The sequence below is a fragment of the Lytechinus pictus genome, unplaced genomic scaffold (genome assembly GCF_037042905.1).
Source record: "Lytechinus pictus isolate F3 Inbred unplaced genomic scaffold, Lp3.0 scaffold_19, whole genome shotgun sequence".
Taxonomy (NCBI): domain Eukaryota; kingdom Metazoa; phylum Echinodermata; class Echinoidea; order Temnopleuroida; family Toxopneustidae; genus Lytechinus; species Lytechinus pictus.
This window is the reverse complement of record NW_026974140.1, coordinates 18,918,454-18,936,254: the sequence shown is the minus strand read 5'-3', so window position 1 is coordinate 18,936,254 and position 17,801 is coordinate 18,918,454. Positions and strand designations below refer to the sequence as shown.

Below are 17,801 nucleotides of genomic sequence, written 5' to 3'. Positions count from 1 at the left end.
GTACGCTAGTGTATATATATGTGTGTGTGTGTGTGTGTGGGTGAGGGTGTGTGTGTATATTATATATTAAACAGTACATGTTCAGCTTTATTAATTTTTATACACAATCGTTTTTTTTCCTCGTCGCTGTGTATTGTTAAATCAATTAGTGTAACAATTTATGCAGACAGGAACCCGTAGAAAAATTGAAATGTATTGTAATTGACTAATTAAAAGATAAAATACTCACCCCCGGGTACTCACCAAAGTTTTACATCTGCAATATAGGTCCTATATAAGATCACGGCTAGTTTTGTTATGACAGTGGTTTTACCCCGGGGTTGTACATGTACGAATGTAACCCGCTCGCGACTATAAAAAAAATTGAGAAGGGGGTTAAATCCCATTCGTCAACGCAAGAGCTTGCGCGTTGGTCTAAACTCTATACTTCCTGATGAACTGCAGCACGCATTGACATACTTAAATGAATTATAAGTCCGCCCCAACAAAAGTTGATTTGAATGAAAAGAGAAAAATCAAACGAGCATAGAGCTGAAATTTTCAGTGAAATTGGATGCAAATAAAAGAGTTATGACATCTAAAGTCAAGTTTCGCTTAGTTTTCATAAAACTTTTATGCACAACAGAGTGATATGCAAATGAGATGTTGATGATTCCTTTACTCATTATTTCTTTTGTATTTATTGTGATTATACAATAAAAAAAATAAGGAAACTGACAACTTAAAGTAAACAGATTATTGAATGTGAATTGTGAATAGTGCGAAAAGGCAAAAAAACTTTTTTACCAAAACATAAAGAAATCTCAAATTTCCATCCCGACACATATTTTTTGTTTCTTCCTTTTACTCCTTGATCTCCATACCCTTTTCCTTCTCTTTTTTATTTTTATTTTTATTTATTTTTATGTTTGCTGTTGGCACGGAAATGCATTTTCATGACATTTTTTATTGCAATTTATGCTTATTTCATAGTTAACAAATGGTGTAACCACACACGATCACCTACAAACGCAGACTCTGATTCGAAGAAACCAGCCTGCTTAAATTTGCACTTTTCTCTCTCACTCTCTCTCTCTCTCTCCATCTCCGATGCGATGATTATGTACTCCCCCCCCCCCCCCTCCTCCAATGGGCCCTAATCACTAGGACTGAATATTATCGCACTGAGGCTCCCTTCCTTCCTCATGATCGGTGCGGGAGTAAATGACGCTCGGTGAACTAAAATAAAAGCACACAGTCTACAAATGAATGTTAGATCCCCTAAACTTAACCAATAGGTTCCACCTAAAAGTTTGATGCGTTGTTGTTGTTTGTTGGATATTAATGGCGACCAGTCATATTTGACTATTACCGCCAACTCGTTAGGCCTACTATTATTTTCTTTCTTTTCTTCGACGTGTCCTCTCCTTCTTTCTTTGTTTTTTTCTTCTAATTATTATTATTATAAAGACTATCGTATCTTACAGGTTACCGCATCATATTCCCGTCCCTTCTTACGACACCGTCCAGACATCGTCCTGTCTCTCCGGTGTAGACAGGGGGGTCCCTTTGGAATACTCTATATAGTCTTGAAACTCGGAAAAGAAATAGAGAAATAAACTGTTATAGAGTCTTTTCCCGTGAAATTATCTCGCATATACCAATCAAATACATGTATGTCCGTTTTGTTTTGTAAAGAAAAAAGATAAAATTTGATATGGGGAGATTCGGATGATTCGAAATTTATGGGGGCATCCAAAATAAGGGCTTTAATAAATGAAATGGTGCCTTGTTAAATCAAGGTTGTAAGTTAGATGGACATGGAGATGGTGTTAGAAAACAAGATATATATATATATATATACACGTATATACACACATGCATATACATATCTTCTTTTTTCCTTTCTTCCATTTCTTCATCTTTATTCTTTTTCCTTTCATTTCTTCTCCTCTTCCGTCCATTCTTTTTTTTTCTTTTTCTTTCTTCTCCTTCCTTTCCTTTTCCTTTCTTTTCCCTTTCATTTTTTCTTTCTTTCCTTTGTCTTTCTTTTTTTCTCTTCTTTTTTTTCTTTCAAAATTGATAATAAGCTCTACTAAATACCAGGAATATAACCTAGAGAGAAGAGAGAAATATCTTATTCTAAAACAAACAGAACAATGACCATCGTCTTATGTGGTCATCATACTTATATAAACGACATATATATACACAAATACACACATATGTATATATCCCGGGGGGGGGGGGCCACTTACGTTGACGAGTGGATACCATGCGCGACCAAAAAACAAGTAAAAAGGATGTCTTTTTCAAGATAGGGCACGTTACGTACGTAACGTGATAAGGGTGTCAATAACACAAAAATATTGAAAAAAGGTTATCTATTTCGCTCGGAAAAATATACGTGTTTAGGGTCAAATATACAGGGATGATAAAACAAAACCAAAATGTTTTATAAAGGATGTCCTTTTTGCCCCAACACTACGTGTTAAGAGTCCGATTTGCGCGAGGTGTGGAAGGTGGGGACCGTACTAAACCAAAATAATGGTGTCTAAAGGTAAAACCGACCACAGACGGACGCATGACATAACAATAAAATATCTCTGTACTTGTTTAGGGGATCACTTCAAGGAATACTTGCTAAGAGTATCGTTTTGTTTCCAATCCTTGTTAAGGGGTGCCTTTTCAGAATATGGAAAATACATCGCTGTACTTGTTTAGGGGCTCAGTTCTGGGAATACTTGCCAATAATAGTATTTGTTTCCAATACTTGTTAAGGGTAGGGTTTCACACGCCAATACTTGTTAAGGGGTGCATTTTCAGAATATGGAAAATACGTGTTTAGGGTGCTTTTCAAGACGGGCCGTGGTCGCGCATGGTATCCACTCGTAAATGGAAGTGCCCCCCCCCCCGGGTATCTATATGAACAAATAAGTAATTAGATACTAATCAAATAGATATTTTTCTCTCTTTCCTTCACGGATAAAGAAAAAAAAACTCTTTCCTGCTATCGAATTATTCTTTTTAGAAACGTTTCGTTCTTTGAACGAAACGAAACAGTGCATTTTGGACACCAGGGTCCCGAGAATTCAGGAGCCTAAGGATTTCCTCAGGATCGGCGATGTCTGCCTCGACAAGAAACATTGACCTTTCAATTACATATTTAGGGCATTTTACAATGTAGTGTTCAATTGTTTCTTTCTCCGTACATGAATTGCACTGTCCCGTAGGGTGTATTTTCATTCGCCAGAGATCTTCATTTAATCCTATATGACCTAATCGGAGCCGACGGAATATCTTTTCTCTTGCTCGTTCTAATGAGCAAGTCGGTGTTTGTAAGACCGACTTTTGGATTACTTTATAGTGGGTGTTAGGGGAGTTTTGCCAATTGGACTGCCATTGATTAAAAGAAATTATCTTTAAAATATAATTCACTTCGGAAGTACATAAGTAATTTGTTATTTCTGTGGCTTTATTGAGAGCTGCTTTAGCATGAAAATCGGTACGTTCATTACCCGTTATTCCACAGTGGGAGGGGATCCATTCAAAACTAACATCAATATTTTTCAATTTTAGATGGGACAACTTAATAGTATTTCCGAAATGAAATTTTCTTCTTTGTTATTCTTTAATGCCAGTAAAGCACTTAAAGAGTCTGTGAAAATAACAGTAGGTTATCTAGCTGGTGTAGCCAATCAAGGGCCAGCATGACACCTGCCAGTTCGGTTCTGTAAATAGAAGTACCATCTGACAATCTCTTGATAAGAGAATGCTGGAACGCAAAATGCTGCAGAACTGCGCCCTTCCTTGGGTGTTTTGGATCCATCAGTAAAAATGTGGAGCTGATTATTCCATTTCGTATAATAAATTCTAAGCTTGTCTGTAGCAAAAATAATGGATTATCTGATTTACTTACCTGGTTTGTCAGTTCCGTTGATATAACTGGTTCCGTTAGTAGCCAAGGGGGACAATTTGTGGGTTTAAATTTTTCTATACATAAGTAATTATTCGAATTTGCTGTTCGATACCCGAAATGTTTATTGCAATTCTTACCTTCCATATACTGATATTGCCAGCAAGGTTGTAAGCTTGAGAAAAGAGGATGCTTAGGTTGAAGTTCTATACTATGTTTGAATTTATGAGCTAGCTGTTGTCTTCTGAGATCTATAGTGGAGTTTTTCCCATTTCTACTTGTAGAGATGCTAAAGAGGTAAGTGGAAGTGCACCTGCACATATCCTTAAAGATTAGTATTGTATTGAGTCTAAAGTTTTCTTAACACTTTCTGAAGCACTATCATATGCCTCACATCCGTAGTCCAGGAGGGATCGGATATAGAATCTATATATCATCATTAGAGACTTAGAAGAGCTTCCCCATGACGTACCAGTTAAACATCTGAGGATATTCATTTTTTCCTTACATCTGATTGCAATGTTCTCTATATGTTGAGTCCAGGTAAGTTTCTAATAAAAAATTATTCCTAAAAAGCGATGCGAATCTTCACATTTTAGAGGTATGCTGTTTATAATAAGATTTAACTCAGATAATTTTCTGCTCTTAGTAAAAAGTATGGGGACAGTCTTCTTTTGGGAAAGCTTGAGGCCCCATGAGGAGAACCAATCATATAGAACATTCAGATAATTTTGTATTTTCCTGGTAATGAAAGGAATGTTGCTGCCAGAGATCCATATTGCACAGTCATCGGCATACAGTGAAATTTTAATCGAGGGATCTGTAGGGATATCATGTAACATAATGTTAAAAGGTGTGGGACTGAGAATACTACCTTGGGGGAGACCTCTATCCATCTTGAATTATTTTGATAATTGCTTATCAACACGCGTACTTCATAAGTGCGGCCTTTCAAAAAGTTGTGGAGAAAACTAAGGAGGTTACCTTGTATACCTATTTCATTCAATTTACGAATTAGACCTTCTATCCATATCGTATCATATGCTTTATTTATGCCCAAAAAGATAGCTAATGTATGTTCCTTGTTATTTATACTCTTTGAATGTCGTTCTCAAGGTTCACTATACTATCTATGACACTCCGGTTTCTTCTGAATCCGTTCATGAAGGATGGTAATATTTCGTGTTTTTCGAGGAACCAATCGAGCCTTGACTTGATCATGGTTTCCATGATTTTTATCAAGCATGATGATAAGGCTATGGGCCGATATGATGAGGTATCACTTGCGTTTCCATTATGTTTTAAAATTGGGATCATTATTGAGTGCTTAAGTTGGGATGGGATTTGTTGAGATTCCAAAATCGAATTGAAGAGCAAAAGTAAGCGAAATGATGCCCAACGATATTACATTTCGATTCACATCTACTAATGTAGGCTATATAATTATAGTCCTACATGAGGCCTTAAAGACCAAGTTCACCCTGAAGAAAACTTTGTTGTAAAAATAGCAGAAAAAATAGTAAAAAATATTGGTGAAGGTTTGAGGAAAATCCGTTAAAGAGTAAGAAAGTTATTAGAGTTCAAAGTTTTGGATTTGTGACGTCATAAACGAGCAGCTGCCCAATGTGTTATGTAATATAAAATGCATGAATTTCAAATTTTGTATGGTTCCTGATGACTTAAAGGTCAAGTCCACCCCAGAAAAATGTTGATTTGAATAAATAGAGAAAAATCAAACTAGCACAACACTGAAAATGTCATCAAAATCGGATGTAAAATAAGAAAGTTCTGACATTTTAAAGTTTCGATTATTTTTCACAATACAGTGATATGCACAACTGAGTGACATGCAAATGAGATAGTCGATGATGTCCCTCACTCGCTATTTCTTTTGTTTTTTATTGTTTGAATTATACAATATTTCTTTTTTTACAAATTTGACAAATAAGGACCAACTTGACTGAACCACATTGTATTAAACAATGCTAATTTCACATGTTCAGGGAGGAATTCATCATTGTTTCAATTGACAATGAGGAGAAAATTAGAATATTTCCTATTTCATATAATAAAATACAAAAGAAATAGTGAGTGGATGACGTCATCAGACTCGTCATTTGCATACCGACCAGGGTGTGCATATAACTGTTTTGTGAAATTAAGCAAAACTTAAAAATGTCATAACTTTCTTATTTTACAACCGATTTTGATGAAATTTTCAGTGTTATGTTTGTTGGATTTATCTCTTTTTATTCAAATCAACTATTTGTTGGAGTGGACTTGTCCTTTAATTTTGTTTTCTATTCATGATCGGGAGTGAAATGATTTGTCTATTGATATACAAAAGGTACAGTGAAAACCATTTTCAATTTTCTGAGAAAATTAAATTTCATTGATTTTTTACCATTCGCTGTGTAGGAATGCTGCTCGCATATGACGTCACAAATCAAATAATTGAAATTCTAATAACTTTTTAATTATTTGATGAATTTTTCTCAAACCTTCGGCAATATTTTTAATTATTTTTTCTGCTATTTTTACAATAAACTTTTTGTCAGGGTGAACTTCCCCTTTAAAACTCAAGCTAAAATTTCATAAAGATAGGACAGAGATTATACATATATAAAAGTTCTAGAAGTTTCCAATCATAAAAAATAAGGCCACGGTGCCCTTTTTTCTTCCCTTTTCCCCTTCTTCTCCCGACCCCCCCCCCTCTTTTTTTTTCTTCCAAGAAGGCAAGAGTACAGTGTGGATATTAGACACTGAACTAGAAATACGGATTTCTAGTTCAGTGATATTAGACGACGATCGACGACTGGAAGCAAGAGTCTAGTCCCAGTTTGTCAGTGGAGGGGCACGGTATGTTTTGTTTTGATTTTTTGTTGTATTTCTTGTAATTAGATGTTTAATCAAGAATATTTTTTTTACAATCACTATTCATGTTGTATGTTCGCTAGATTTACAAGGTCGAGTATAACAGCTTGAAACATTAAGAAAATTGGCCAGTAACTTAAAAAGAGTTTCATATATTTTTTTGTACGGTCCCACTAGTTTGTTTCCGTGTCATCTGTATTTTATCTCTTTTTCACTGAGTGAGTGACTGAGTTCCTGCATAACCTTGTTCATTGAATGAGTGAGTTCCTGCTGAGTTCACTCGTTCAATGAACAAGGTTAAAGTTATGTCTATGATATATCCTTGTACTCTGCAAGGAGCTTCAAGCGGCGCTAGTGTAGTTTCGCACCTCCCCGTTTAATGGTTTTCAAACATGTACAATCTCACCCTAAATAATTCACAACCTAGGTAAAATACTTGCATCTGAGCCTCCAAAGTCCAGTAGAAGTTGAATATTTGCCGTTTTGACACTTTTTTACAAAAAATACAAAGTTTTACACCTAGTATTTCGGAATCACTCGGTCGCTTGATCAAGCTCAGCGCTGCACATACATGTAAGTAGTCGGTACGCGTACAGTACGTACCACCTAGTGAAGTGTGTGTGTATTTGAGTTTTGTCAGACGTGTATCAATCAGATATGATTATTTACGTCTGGGACCGACCTTTAACGTCACCATCCGAAAGACGTGACCAGGGCTCGAACCTCTGCATCAATTTGTAACTTCCCCGCATAGCTTGGATTACAGGCGCACGCCACAACGCCCAGAAGTGCAAGAAGAGCGAGTTTTTCTATGGTATCTTTAAAAAGATTTTTTTCCCCTCTTTCAGCTTGCACCAAGTATTACGGTCGTGGTTGTGCAGAGTGGTTGATGTTTGTTGTGTGAAGGTATGTGTGTGGGGTGTGCGTGTGTGTGCTTGTTTGAATGAAATAAGAAATGTGAAAAATGTGAATACACGTAGATTTAGCGATGAAATAAGAAATAATAATGTAGAGCCTTGTTTTGAACTCTAGGTCAGAGAACTTTCCTTCAGTTTACCAATCAACATAGCATACAATTGTAAACTGAAGGAAAGTTCTCTGACCTAGAGTTCAAAACAAGGCTCTACATTATTATTTATTTCATCGCTAAATCTACGTGTATTCACATTTTTCACATTTCTTATTTCATTCAAAAAATCACACACACGCACACCCCACACACATACCTTCACACAACAAACATCAACCACTCTGCACAACCACTACCGTAATACTTGGTGCAAGCTGAAAGAGGGGAAAAAATCTTTTTGAAGATACCATAGAAAAACTCGCTCTTCTTGCACTTCACTAGGCCCGGTACGTACTATACTGTACGCGTACCGACTGCTTATGTGCAGCACGCGCTGAGCTTGATCAAGCGACCGAGTGATTCCGAAACTTTGTTAAAAAGTGTCAAAACGGCAAATATTCAACTTCTACTGGAATTTGGAGGCTCAGATGCAAGTATTTTAGGTTGTGAATTATTTAGGGTGAGATTGTACATGTTTGAAAACCATTAAACGGGGAGGTGCGAAACTACACTAGCGCCCTTCAAGCTCCTTGTTCTCTGCCAGGCCTCCCTGTGACTACGTCTATTTGGGGGAATTAAGGTTGGCAATGTACGCGTTCGGCTAACCCAGGGAGCTCCGGCCCGCTGTGCGGGCCGGAGCCCAGGGGCTTACCGTGTATTTTACCATACTCACGGGACTAGGGTGATTTATGGTCTAAATATTTCTCCAAATAAATTGTGAAAACAGAAATTATGCACTTACCACGATTAAATGGATGAAGGTCTAACGAGTGGCAGTTTCCTGACATCTGGGCACAGACTGGAACCTCAAAAAACGAAAAGTTCTCTCCTTCTACCCCCATCTTGATCGGCCATTTTTGTTATGAATTGTAACAAAATGGCCGATCGAGACTGGGGTAGAAGGAGAGAACTTTTCGTTTTTTTGAGGTTCCAGTTTGTGCCCAGATGTCAGGAAACTTCAAACTGCCACTCGTTAGACCTTCATCCATATAATCGTGGTAAGTGCATAATTTCTGTTTTCACAATTCATTTGGAGAAATATTTAGACCATAAATCACCCTAGTCCCGTGAGTATGGTAAAATACACGGTAAGCCCCTGGGCTCCCGCTCCCTGGGTTAGCGTTTGGCTTATTGTTGTCCAGGACCAGGGGCTGGGGATCGATAAATCAGGGTGCGACATAAGCGCTTGCCCGATTGCCCGGGGCAAGTAAAAGTTAGAGTCGGGCAAGTGTTTTGAAGCAAAGACAAAAATTGATTGCCCGAATCGGGCAAGCAAAATTCTCCTATGGAAATTATATTTTAGAAAGATTCCCCATATTTTACCATCAAAATATAGAAAATAAAGAGACCAAAAAAAAGCAATATCATTAATTTCTTCTTTCAAAAAAAGTTAAGTCATGATTCGAATTGCAAAATTTGCGCCATTTTCTGCAATAAACACAAAGCTCAGAGACGTACACACACACAGAATCAATGGCAGTCTAGCATACCTAGCTAGCTAGCGCCTAGTCCACGCAGCCGATGCATGAAGTTAAGTTTCTACGGAGTATGGTGCTGCACGAACGAAGTTTGCTCTGGAAGAAATCTCCCACAGAACTGTCAAAAAATCACATTTCTTACCAATGAAAATTCTTGTAATGTCCATATTTCCTAAAAATTGGGGTAGCTCTGTCATTTGTAAGCAGTAAAAGGAGAAATTTTAACTTCTGTTATGCTTAAAAAAGATCGGGTTTCGAATGATCGTCTGTATCGCACACACTGAAATACATTGTTTGACAGTCCCACATATGCATTTGTGTGTATGTTGATAAACGTGGTTTCTTTCATAAATATTTTTTTTTAGCCAAGGAAATTGATAAATTTTCTTCTTTATTTATGACTGGATAGTTTGAGCTTTCTTCCTCTCTATTTTCTTTCTTTCTGCCTATCTTTTCTTCTTTTCAATCTTTCCTTCTTTTGAATCTCTCTTTATTTCTTTAAATTTCCTTCCTTCTTTTGTTCATTTTTTCTGTTACTATAGCTGTCTTTCTTTTTGTAATTTCTTCTTTTTTTCTTTCTTCCTTCCATCCAACCTTCGTTTACCTCTTTCTTTAATCCTTCTTTCCCCCTTCCTTTCATTCTTTCTTACTGTCTTCCTTATTTTTTCTTTCTGCCTTCCTTCATTCCTTCCTTCATTTCTTTCTGTCTTTCGTTCTATCTTTCTTTTCTTTCTTTTTTTCCTTCCTTCCATCTATCCTTATATACCTTTTCTTTCTTCCTTCTTTCCTTTCTTTCTTTTTACATTTTTTCTTTCTTTTTCTTTTTTATTTGTTCCTTTCTCTTCCCCTCAGTTTTTTTGTCTTTCTTTCTTTTTTCTTTCCATCCTTCTTTCCCTTCTTTCTTTCTTTCTTTCCATCTTTCTCTCCCCCGCAGCCATTCTTTCTCTCTCTCTTTCTATCTTTATTTCTTTTTTTCTTTCTTCCTTCCTTTATTTCTTCGTCCTTTCTGTCTTTCTTCTTATTTTTTTTTCTTTTATTGTCTCCCCCTCTCTTAATTTCTTTTTGAAAAATGATCTTACTTGCATTACAGAGCAATGTTTTATACATAGCAATTTCTCTTGTTATTTTCAGTGATTTCCCCTTTTTTTATTGTGTGTCCTAGTCCTCTCCAAAATATATGGAAAATATATGAGATTAGGAAATTAATTAAAGAGCATATTGACCATATATTTTGTCATGATGATCAAGATAAAAATCATTAAAAAAAAGAAATACAACTACAAGGTACATCAGTAGTCATGTTGAAAAATGTATTTTTAAAGCCGTCAATGGTATGGTATGTAAAACCATAAGGCTATAACTTGTTTTGAAGCAATAAAACTTTGTTTTGAAGAATTTTTTCGGGCAAGTGAAATCTATATTCGGGCAAGTATTTTCCAACTATTTGAAAATTTACTTGCCCAACTGGGCAAGTGCTTCAAAAAAGTTATGTAGCACCCTGGATAAATGCTTATTTTTTTGTTAACAATTACACTGTCATCAGTTTCCATTTAACGTTACAACTAGATCTATACACTCATTCAATGAACAATGTTATGATGGATCTAAATAAATACATAACTTAGCTCTGAACTGAAGTAAATTTAATTCTTTTAATTATTTTTTCATGATTTAAAGATAAAAATTGTTGAATGACAATTTTCTTACAATTTGACTTTCCACGAATAGAAGGCCTACACAAAAAATGCTCAAATTACAGTTTTTTAGCACTCTTGTGATAAAAAAATGATACCCAACTTTGCTAATGAACAAGACATCTATATGGAATAGTCTTCTTGGTTACATTTTACAAAAGTGGTGTTTTAAAGATTTTTTTAATGTGTGTTGTGTACTACATTATTTTGGTTGCAGTAAACAAGTGACTCAAGCTGAGTTGTGTGACTGTGAGTGTGACTTTGTACGTATGGATTGATCATCAATTAACCAACTCTCTCTTATCCATAATCCATGATATAAGACTAGATTTATTTGTAACTCGCTGCCATTCAGATGTAAACAGAACTTCAAAAATTGGTGCTGATTTTCAATTTTTTTATCTAAATTTTACTTGGTCTAAATTTAGATGAAATAATAATACATTGAATACTAACTACAATTACAGCTACCTCCATTTTTGTCTCGCCTGCATAGCAGAGCGCGAGACTATAGGCGCCGCTTTTCCGACGGCGGCGGCGTCAACATCAAATCTAAACCTAAGGTTAAGTTTTTGAAATGACATCATAACTTAGAAAGTATATGGACCTAGTTCATGAAACTTGGGCATTAGTTAATAAAGTATAAGTGAACATCCTGCTCGAGTTTCAGTTCACGTGACCAAGGTCAAAGGTCATTTAGGGTCAATGAACTTTGGTCAAGTTGGGGGTATTTGTTGAATTACTATCATAACTTTGAGAATTTATGGATCTAGTCCATGAAACTTGGACATAAGGTTAATCAAGTATTAGTAAACATCCTGCCTGAGTTTCAGGTCACATGACCAAGGTCAAAGGTCATTTAGGGTCAATGAACTTTGGCCAAGTTGGGGGTATTTGTTGAATTACCATCACAACTTTGAAAATTTATGGATTTAGTTCATGAAACTTGGACATTAGGTTAATCAAGTACCACTGAATATCCTGTGCGAGTTTCAGGTCACATGACCATGGTCAATGGTCATTTAAGGTCAATGAACTTTGGCCGTGTTGGGGGTACATGTATATGTTAAATTACCATCCTAACTCTGAAAGTTTATGGATCTAGTTCATAAAACTTGGACATAAGAGTAATCAAGTATCACTGAACATCCTGCTTGAGTTTCAGGTCACATGACCATGGTCAAAGGTCATTAAAGGTCAATGAACTTTGGCCGTGTTGGTGGTATTTGTTGAATTACATGTAATAATAATAATATAGGGTATTTATATTGCGCACATATCCACCTTGTTAGGTGCTCAAGGCGCTGTACCATCCTAACTCTGAAAGTTTATGGATCTAGTTCATAAAACTTGGGATATAAGAGTAATCAAGCATCACTGAACATTCCCTGTGAGTTTCAGGTCACAAAACCAAGTCAAAGGTCAGTTAAGGTCAATAAACTTAGGCCATGTTGGGGTAATTGTTGAAGTGCCATCATAACTTTGAAAGTTTATAGATAGAGTGAATGAAATGTGGACATGGGTGTAGTTGACAGTCTTAAGTCTCCGTTCAAATGTCATTTATGGTCAATGAACGTGGTATTATGTCATTATATGAATGATGTTTTTGTGAATGATTATTTTATAGTAGTTTTCAAAGTTAGCACTGCTGCTATATTAAATTGCGTAATGCAGGCGAGACTGCCAGAGGCGTTCCACTTGTTTATCTTTAAAGTTACCATACTTTAAGATGACCAACGGGGGAACTATGTTTACAAATGATAAAAATTATGTCAATTTTAACATTTGAACAGATGATCTTGCTCTAATTTGTAGAAACCAAGAAGAAAATATCACAAAAGTCACTTCTACAAAAATTCTGCCATGTTTTCCAAACACCTCTATTTCGCCGCCCAATTTAGAAGGGGTTCTATCGTAATAGCTTTGCACTTGATTTATCATTCAAATAAATACTCCTGTGCCTCAATTTCTGAAATATGTTTCTATTGGTATAGGAAAATATGAAATTAAAGGAATTTAACTCCAAAATTCCAAACAGTTGCTGGTTTTCTCTGCATTAATTAAGTGATTTATTGCAGCCTGTCTAACAGAAAAATTGAATAGGAATCTTCCATCACACTGCAGTCAAAGTTCCATACAGAGAGTGTGCAATGAGTGGTGCATAGCTTTAGGACCCCCTACCATACCATAGTTTTCTTGGCTGTTTTTCCAAAATCTTATACTTTAGTTGAAGACATCAACAAAATTTGGCTTAAAAGTTTGTAATATTTACAAAATATGTTGAAACCAAATATGGCCCTTTTCTTCCTTTACATCCAAAACGTCTTGCTTTTAAAATTTATCTTGTTTAATTGATTGGTAATTTTGATTGTAAAGAGTAAAGACAAATGTGAGAAAAAAGTCTCATCATCCTCACTGTGTTTAGATTTAAAAATATGAGGGAAAACAAATGAAAAGAATGCTTGACATTGATATGTGCATGCATAATCCAGTTGAAACTTCCAGAGTAATTTTATTCCACTTATATTCTACTTATAAATTCTATTTTGTTTTGTAGGTTTCACTGTTTGTAAAATGGATGAGCATACTCAGCTTGCAATGGCTCTGTCCATATCACTAATGGATGATAAGGAGCAAGGCGGCACAACCATTGAAATACCAAAACCAATAGTCAAACCAAAGAAAAGAGGCAGGAAAAAGAAAAAAGAGTAAGTTTCTGTTTATAGTCCATGCCATCTAAAGAGGGTTGACGATGATGATGATGATGACGATGATGATGATGATATGATGATGATTGTGATTATGGGCATTTTCACGGTAACTGACATGACACGGCACAATGTTTTCACACCTTTCATTGTGTGTATCTCTAAAACAACAAATGATGGGAGTTTGCTTTTGATAAAGTTAATAAAGTGAACCTTGCTGTATACTCTGATACTAAGTTTTCTTATGTAACCACATTTTTTTACGCATCAGCAAGCAAAAATGTGTTGGTAACTGACATTACACAAAAGGACATGCAATTTCAGGGTGTTCATTAAAATTGAAATATCTCATGTCCCTGAGTAGTAATAATTTGAATATGTAAATATACCTCCGTTACTAGGTTAAGATGTGTCAAAATATTAAACAATTTGTTTTTGTCTTCTGGGGACTATGATAATTTTTCCACAACCATGCTGGTAACTGACATTACGGTAACTGACATTACACTTAATTTGCCATAGAGATAACACATGGAATTCAAATGTGTGGAATCATTGCATTGTATCTTCTGTGCAGGGCTTCACATGAAAGTGAGCTTGATGTGGAAGTATACCTGAGTTTTTAGGAACATTTCAATGAAAAAACTTTTTCTTTTTCTTAATTCCTTTCTTTGATTTGAACATTTTTATCATTACTTGTCAGTAACTGACAATACACATTAACATTTACCAGTGCTATATGATTTTCAAAGGCATAATTTTCTTGGTACTTATATGTAAGGCTTTTTAAAATCATAAAAGTTTCATAATACTTTACATTTTTGATTATCAAAAGATAAGAAATGTATGTTTTACTTACTCAGGGGGGGGGGGGGTGGGGTCATAGCAGCTACATGTTTTCCTATAGTAATTTAATATTGCATTGACTGTACACATGGATTTTTCTGACTATACACCCATAATATATTCATCAATTTTATATTGACTTTTTAAACCTTTTCCTTCTCCAACCTCCCCCTCCCCTTAAAAAAGGCAAAATGAATAAGGGTCTCCTCCCCTAGGCTACATGTACCCCTCCCCGAATCTCATGCAGCCATGTAGTTTTATTGATTTCTATTCTGGTCAGTGCAAGCAATGCTTGTTCATATCTGTCGGATTTCAATTCTCTTCATAATTTGTTTAATCATTTTCTTTGCTAATTTCTTTTATAAGCTGTCAACAAAAAATAAACTCCAGCTTCTAAACTGAAACTGAACTATTTGTAAATTAGAAAAAAACACCACAGTTTTAGTAGATCCATGCAACATTGATCAGAACTGTCAAATTTCACTTTTCATAGATACTTGTAAACCAAAAACAAAATTGTATCACACATCCACACTACTAACAGGTATAAAAACCAGGAATTTACTTTTAGCGAGGCAATGCTCAAAAGGATCCTAGAAACTAAAAAAGGGACCCTGGAAATCCCCTTCATCACAATGTTAAGCTTAAAAAATGTTGCAGATTTAGGCAAAAGGTTGGGAAAAGTACCTCCTACCCCCCCCCCCCAAAAAAAAAAACCAAACAAAAAATTGTCTGATACAAACAATTAGGTACTTGCTAAGTGCATGTACAAAACAATTTCATAGTAATTTTTTTTGCACGATGGAAATGCAACTTCCTTCATAATTTCATATAGTATTCCTTGTGAACTATACCTTTTAAAAGTCAATAGCAAGCTCCTTCTGGTGTGACTTTTAAAGTGAAAGACTTAAATAACAAGTATACAATATTTCTTCACCATAAAATTGACCACATATTTGCATTTTAATATTGGTAACCAACGTTTTAGCATGGTAACTGACATTACATCTCGGTATTAAACTGACATTACATTTTCCACTTGGTAACTGACATTACACATATTTAATTGTACCCTATGGCTTCATTGTTAATTGGTAATCTTTGATTTTGGTGTAGAAGGGAGGGGTGTTACCTAGAGAGGAAATCTACCAAGTTCCATATGATATATCCTCTTTTCCAGGAAATGAGAAAAAAAGTTCATGTTTTTGGTAACTGACATTACATACCATATCACATACTTCATCAATGTTTTTTTATCAGATGAATGAATTACTGGTGTTTCTTTCTGTGGGATTTTAAAAAGTGTTATTATAGCAAGCTAAATCACAGGCGAAAACATCATGATCAAAACTGTTCTTTAAAAATCTGTCAAAACAAAATATGTATCAATATACTATTTTCAACACTAATTTGTACCCATACTTTGGCAGCCATTTTGAAATAAAAAATGGCTGCCAGAGTCGGAAAAAAATTTTGTCTCAGAAACTTCAGGTCTTGTTTTATTAAAAACCATAAAGCATTTGACATGAATATCAACTTGATTTTTTTGCCTCTGTGTCCATCTGTGGTGAAAATGCCATGATAATGGTGGTGATGATGGTGATAATGATGATGATGATAAGATGATGATGATTGTGATGATGATTATGGTGGTGATGATGATGATGATGATGATGATATAATAATGATGATGATGATGGTGATGATGATGATCATGATGATTGTGATTATGATAATGGTGGTGATAGTGATGATGATGATGATGATGATGTTGTTGATATTGATGATGATGATGATGATTGTAATTATGATAATGGTGGTGATGATGGTGATGATAATGATAATGATGATGTTGATGATAATGATGATGATGATGATATGATGATTGTGATTATGATAATGGTGGTGATGATGGTGATGATGATGATGATAATGATGATGTTGATGATGATGATGATGATGATTAATATGATGATGATATTGATTGTAAATGTTTCTTGTATTTTGATATGACATATAAGAATTTATAATTAATTACAAAAACGTCAATATGAAAATCATCTTATCATAAGTATGATTTTTTTTATTAAATTTTTTTTTCTTGTATCAACTATTCCCCAAATTATCTTTCTGCATGTTTATTCATTATTTGAAATGTTTGTAGAACCAAGGGGGTTAAATTTGCCCTGGCATTTCCTAGTATTGATGATGTAAGTTGAACAATATTATCACAAAATTGAAAAGAAGGTACAACAGAATCTTTTGCATGGAAAATGTTCACTCAAAGGCATTTTGAAATGCATGTATCAGATATAGCTGACCTCGATGCAAAAATTGTATTTTATGTTATTAAACATTGATCGCTGTCATGCTTACAATATTGATTCAAATTTTTGAAGAGTACATGTAGTAATGTACCTGGTAATGAAAAATTGCCTGAAATTATTTTCTTGAAACAGTGAGGACCTTGATGAACAAACCCTCGTTGCTATGGCGATATCAGCATCTCTGGCTGATGAGACGAAGCAAAAGAACAAAGATCTTGGGAAGAATGAAGAAAGGCCTGGAAAGAAGACTAAAAGCAGGGTTAAAGCAAAGCTCAAGAAGGGCCATCAAGAGTAAACTTACTATTCATAAATCCTTACTTGATAAAATAAGATTTTTACAGTCATTCTCTTTCCATGCTTTCTTATAACACTTACATTTCCTTCTTGAAATGGCACTAAATATTTGATTAAAATAATTGATTACTAAGAAAATGATAAATTCTAAAAATTTATATAGTTATGCATTCAACTTTAATATTTACATTTAGTTTGAAAATATATTTGAATTATAGGTACATTAGTACCTATTCACCAACAGTAGATATTTTATTTAATTTCTTTTTCATAAGAATAGTTTTCACAGGTGTATGAATTCGAAGTATTAAAGGAGAATGAAACCCTTGAAACCAGCTGAATCAATATCAAAGAGAAAAATCAAAGAAACATATTGTTGAAAGTTTGAGGAAGATTGAATGAATGATAAGAAAGTTATGAGCATTTGAATATTGAGATCACTAGTGCCATGTAGATCCTCCCATCGGCAATGCGACCAAGATCTGTGATGTCACACACGTACAACTCCCTCATTACTTTAGTACTTATTTCACATATATTCTCACTTTTATAGAGTCTATCACAAGGTGAGGTGTTCTTAATTATGAGATGACAATTAAGTACAGAGGTTTCACAA

At 35.0% G+C, this 17,801-nt stretch overlaps 1 protein-coding gene across 1 annotated transcript in view; it reads left to right on the top strand.

Annotated features, from left to right (window-relative positions):
- Nucleotides 1-6,700: 6,700 nt before the first annotated feature.
- LOC129260196 (uncharacterized) overlaps nucleotides 6,701-17,801 on the top strand; it is a 32,317-nt gene continuing 21,216 nt past the window's right edge. The window contains exons 1-3 of the mRNA XM_064114354.1: nucleotides 6,701-6,754; nucleotides 13,568-13,718; nucleotides 17,024-17,182. Coding sequence (XP_063970424.1) covers nucleotides 13,585-13,718; nucleotides 17,024-17,182 — 293 coding nt within the window. The 5' untranslated portion in view covers nucleotides 6,701-6,754; nucleotides 13,568-13,584. The remainder of the gene's footprint in view (nucleotides 6,755-13,567; nucleotides 13,719-17,023; nucleotides 17,183-17,801) is intronic.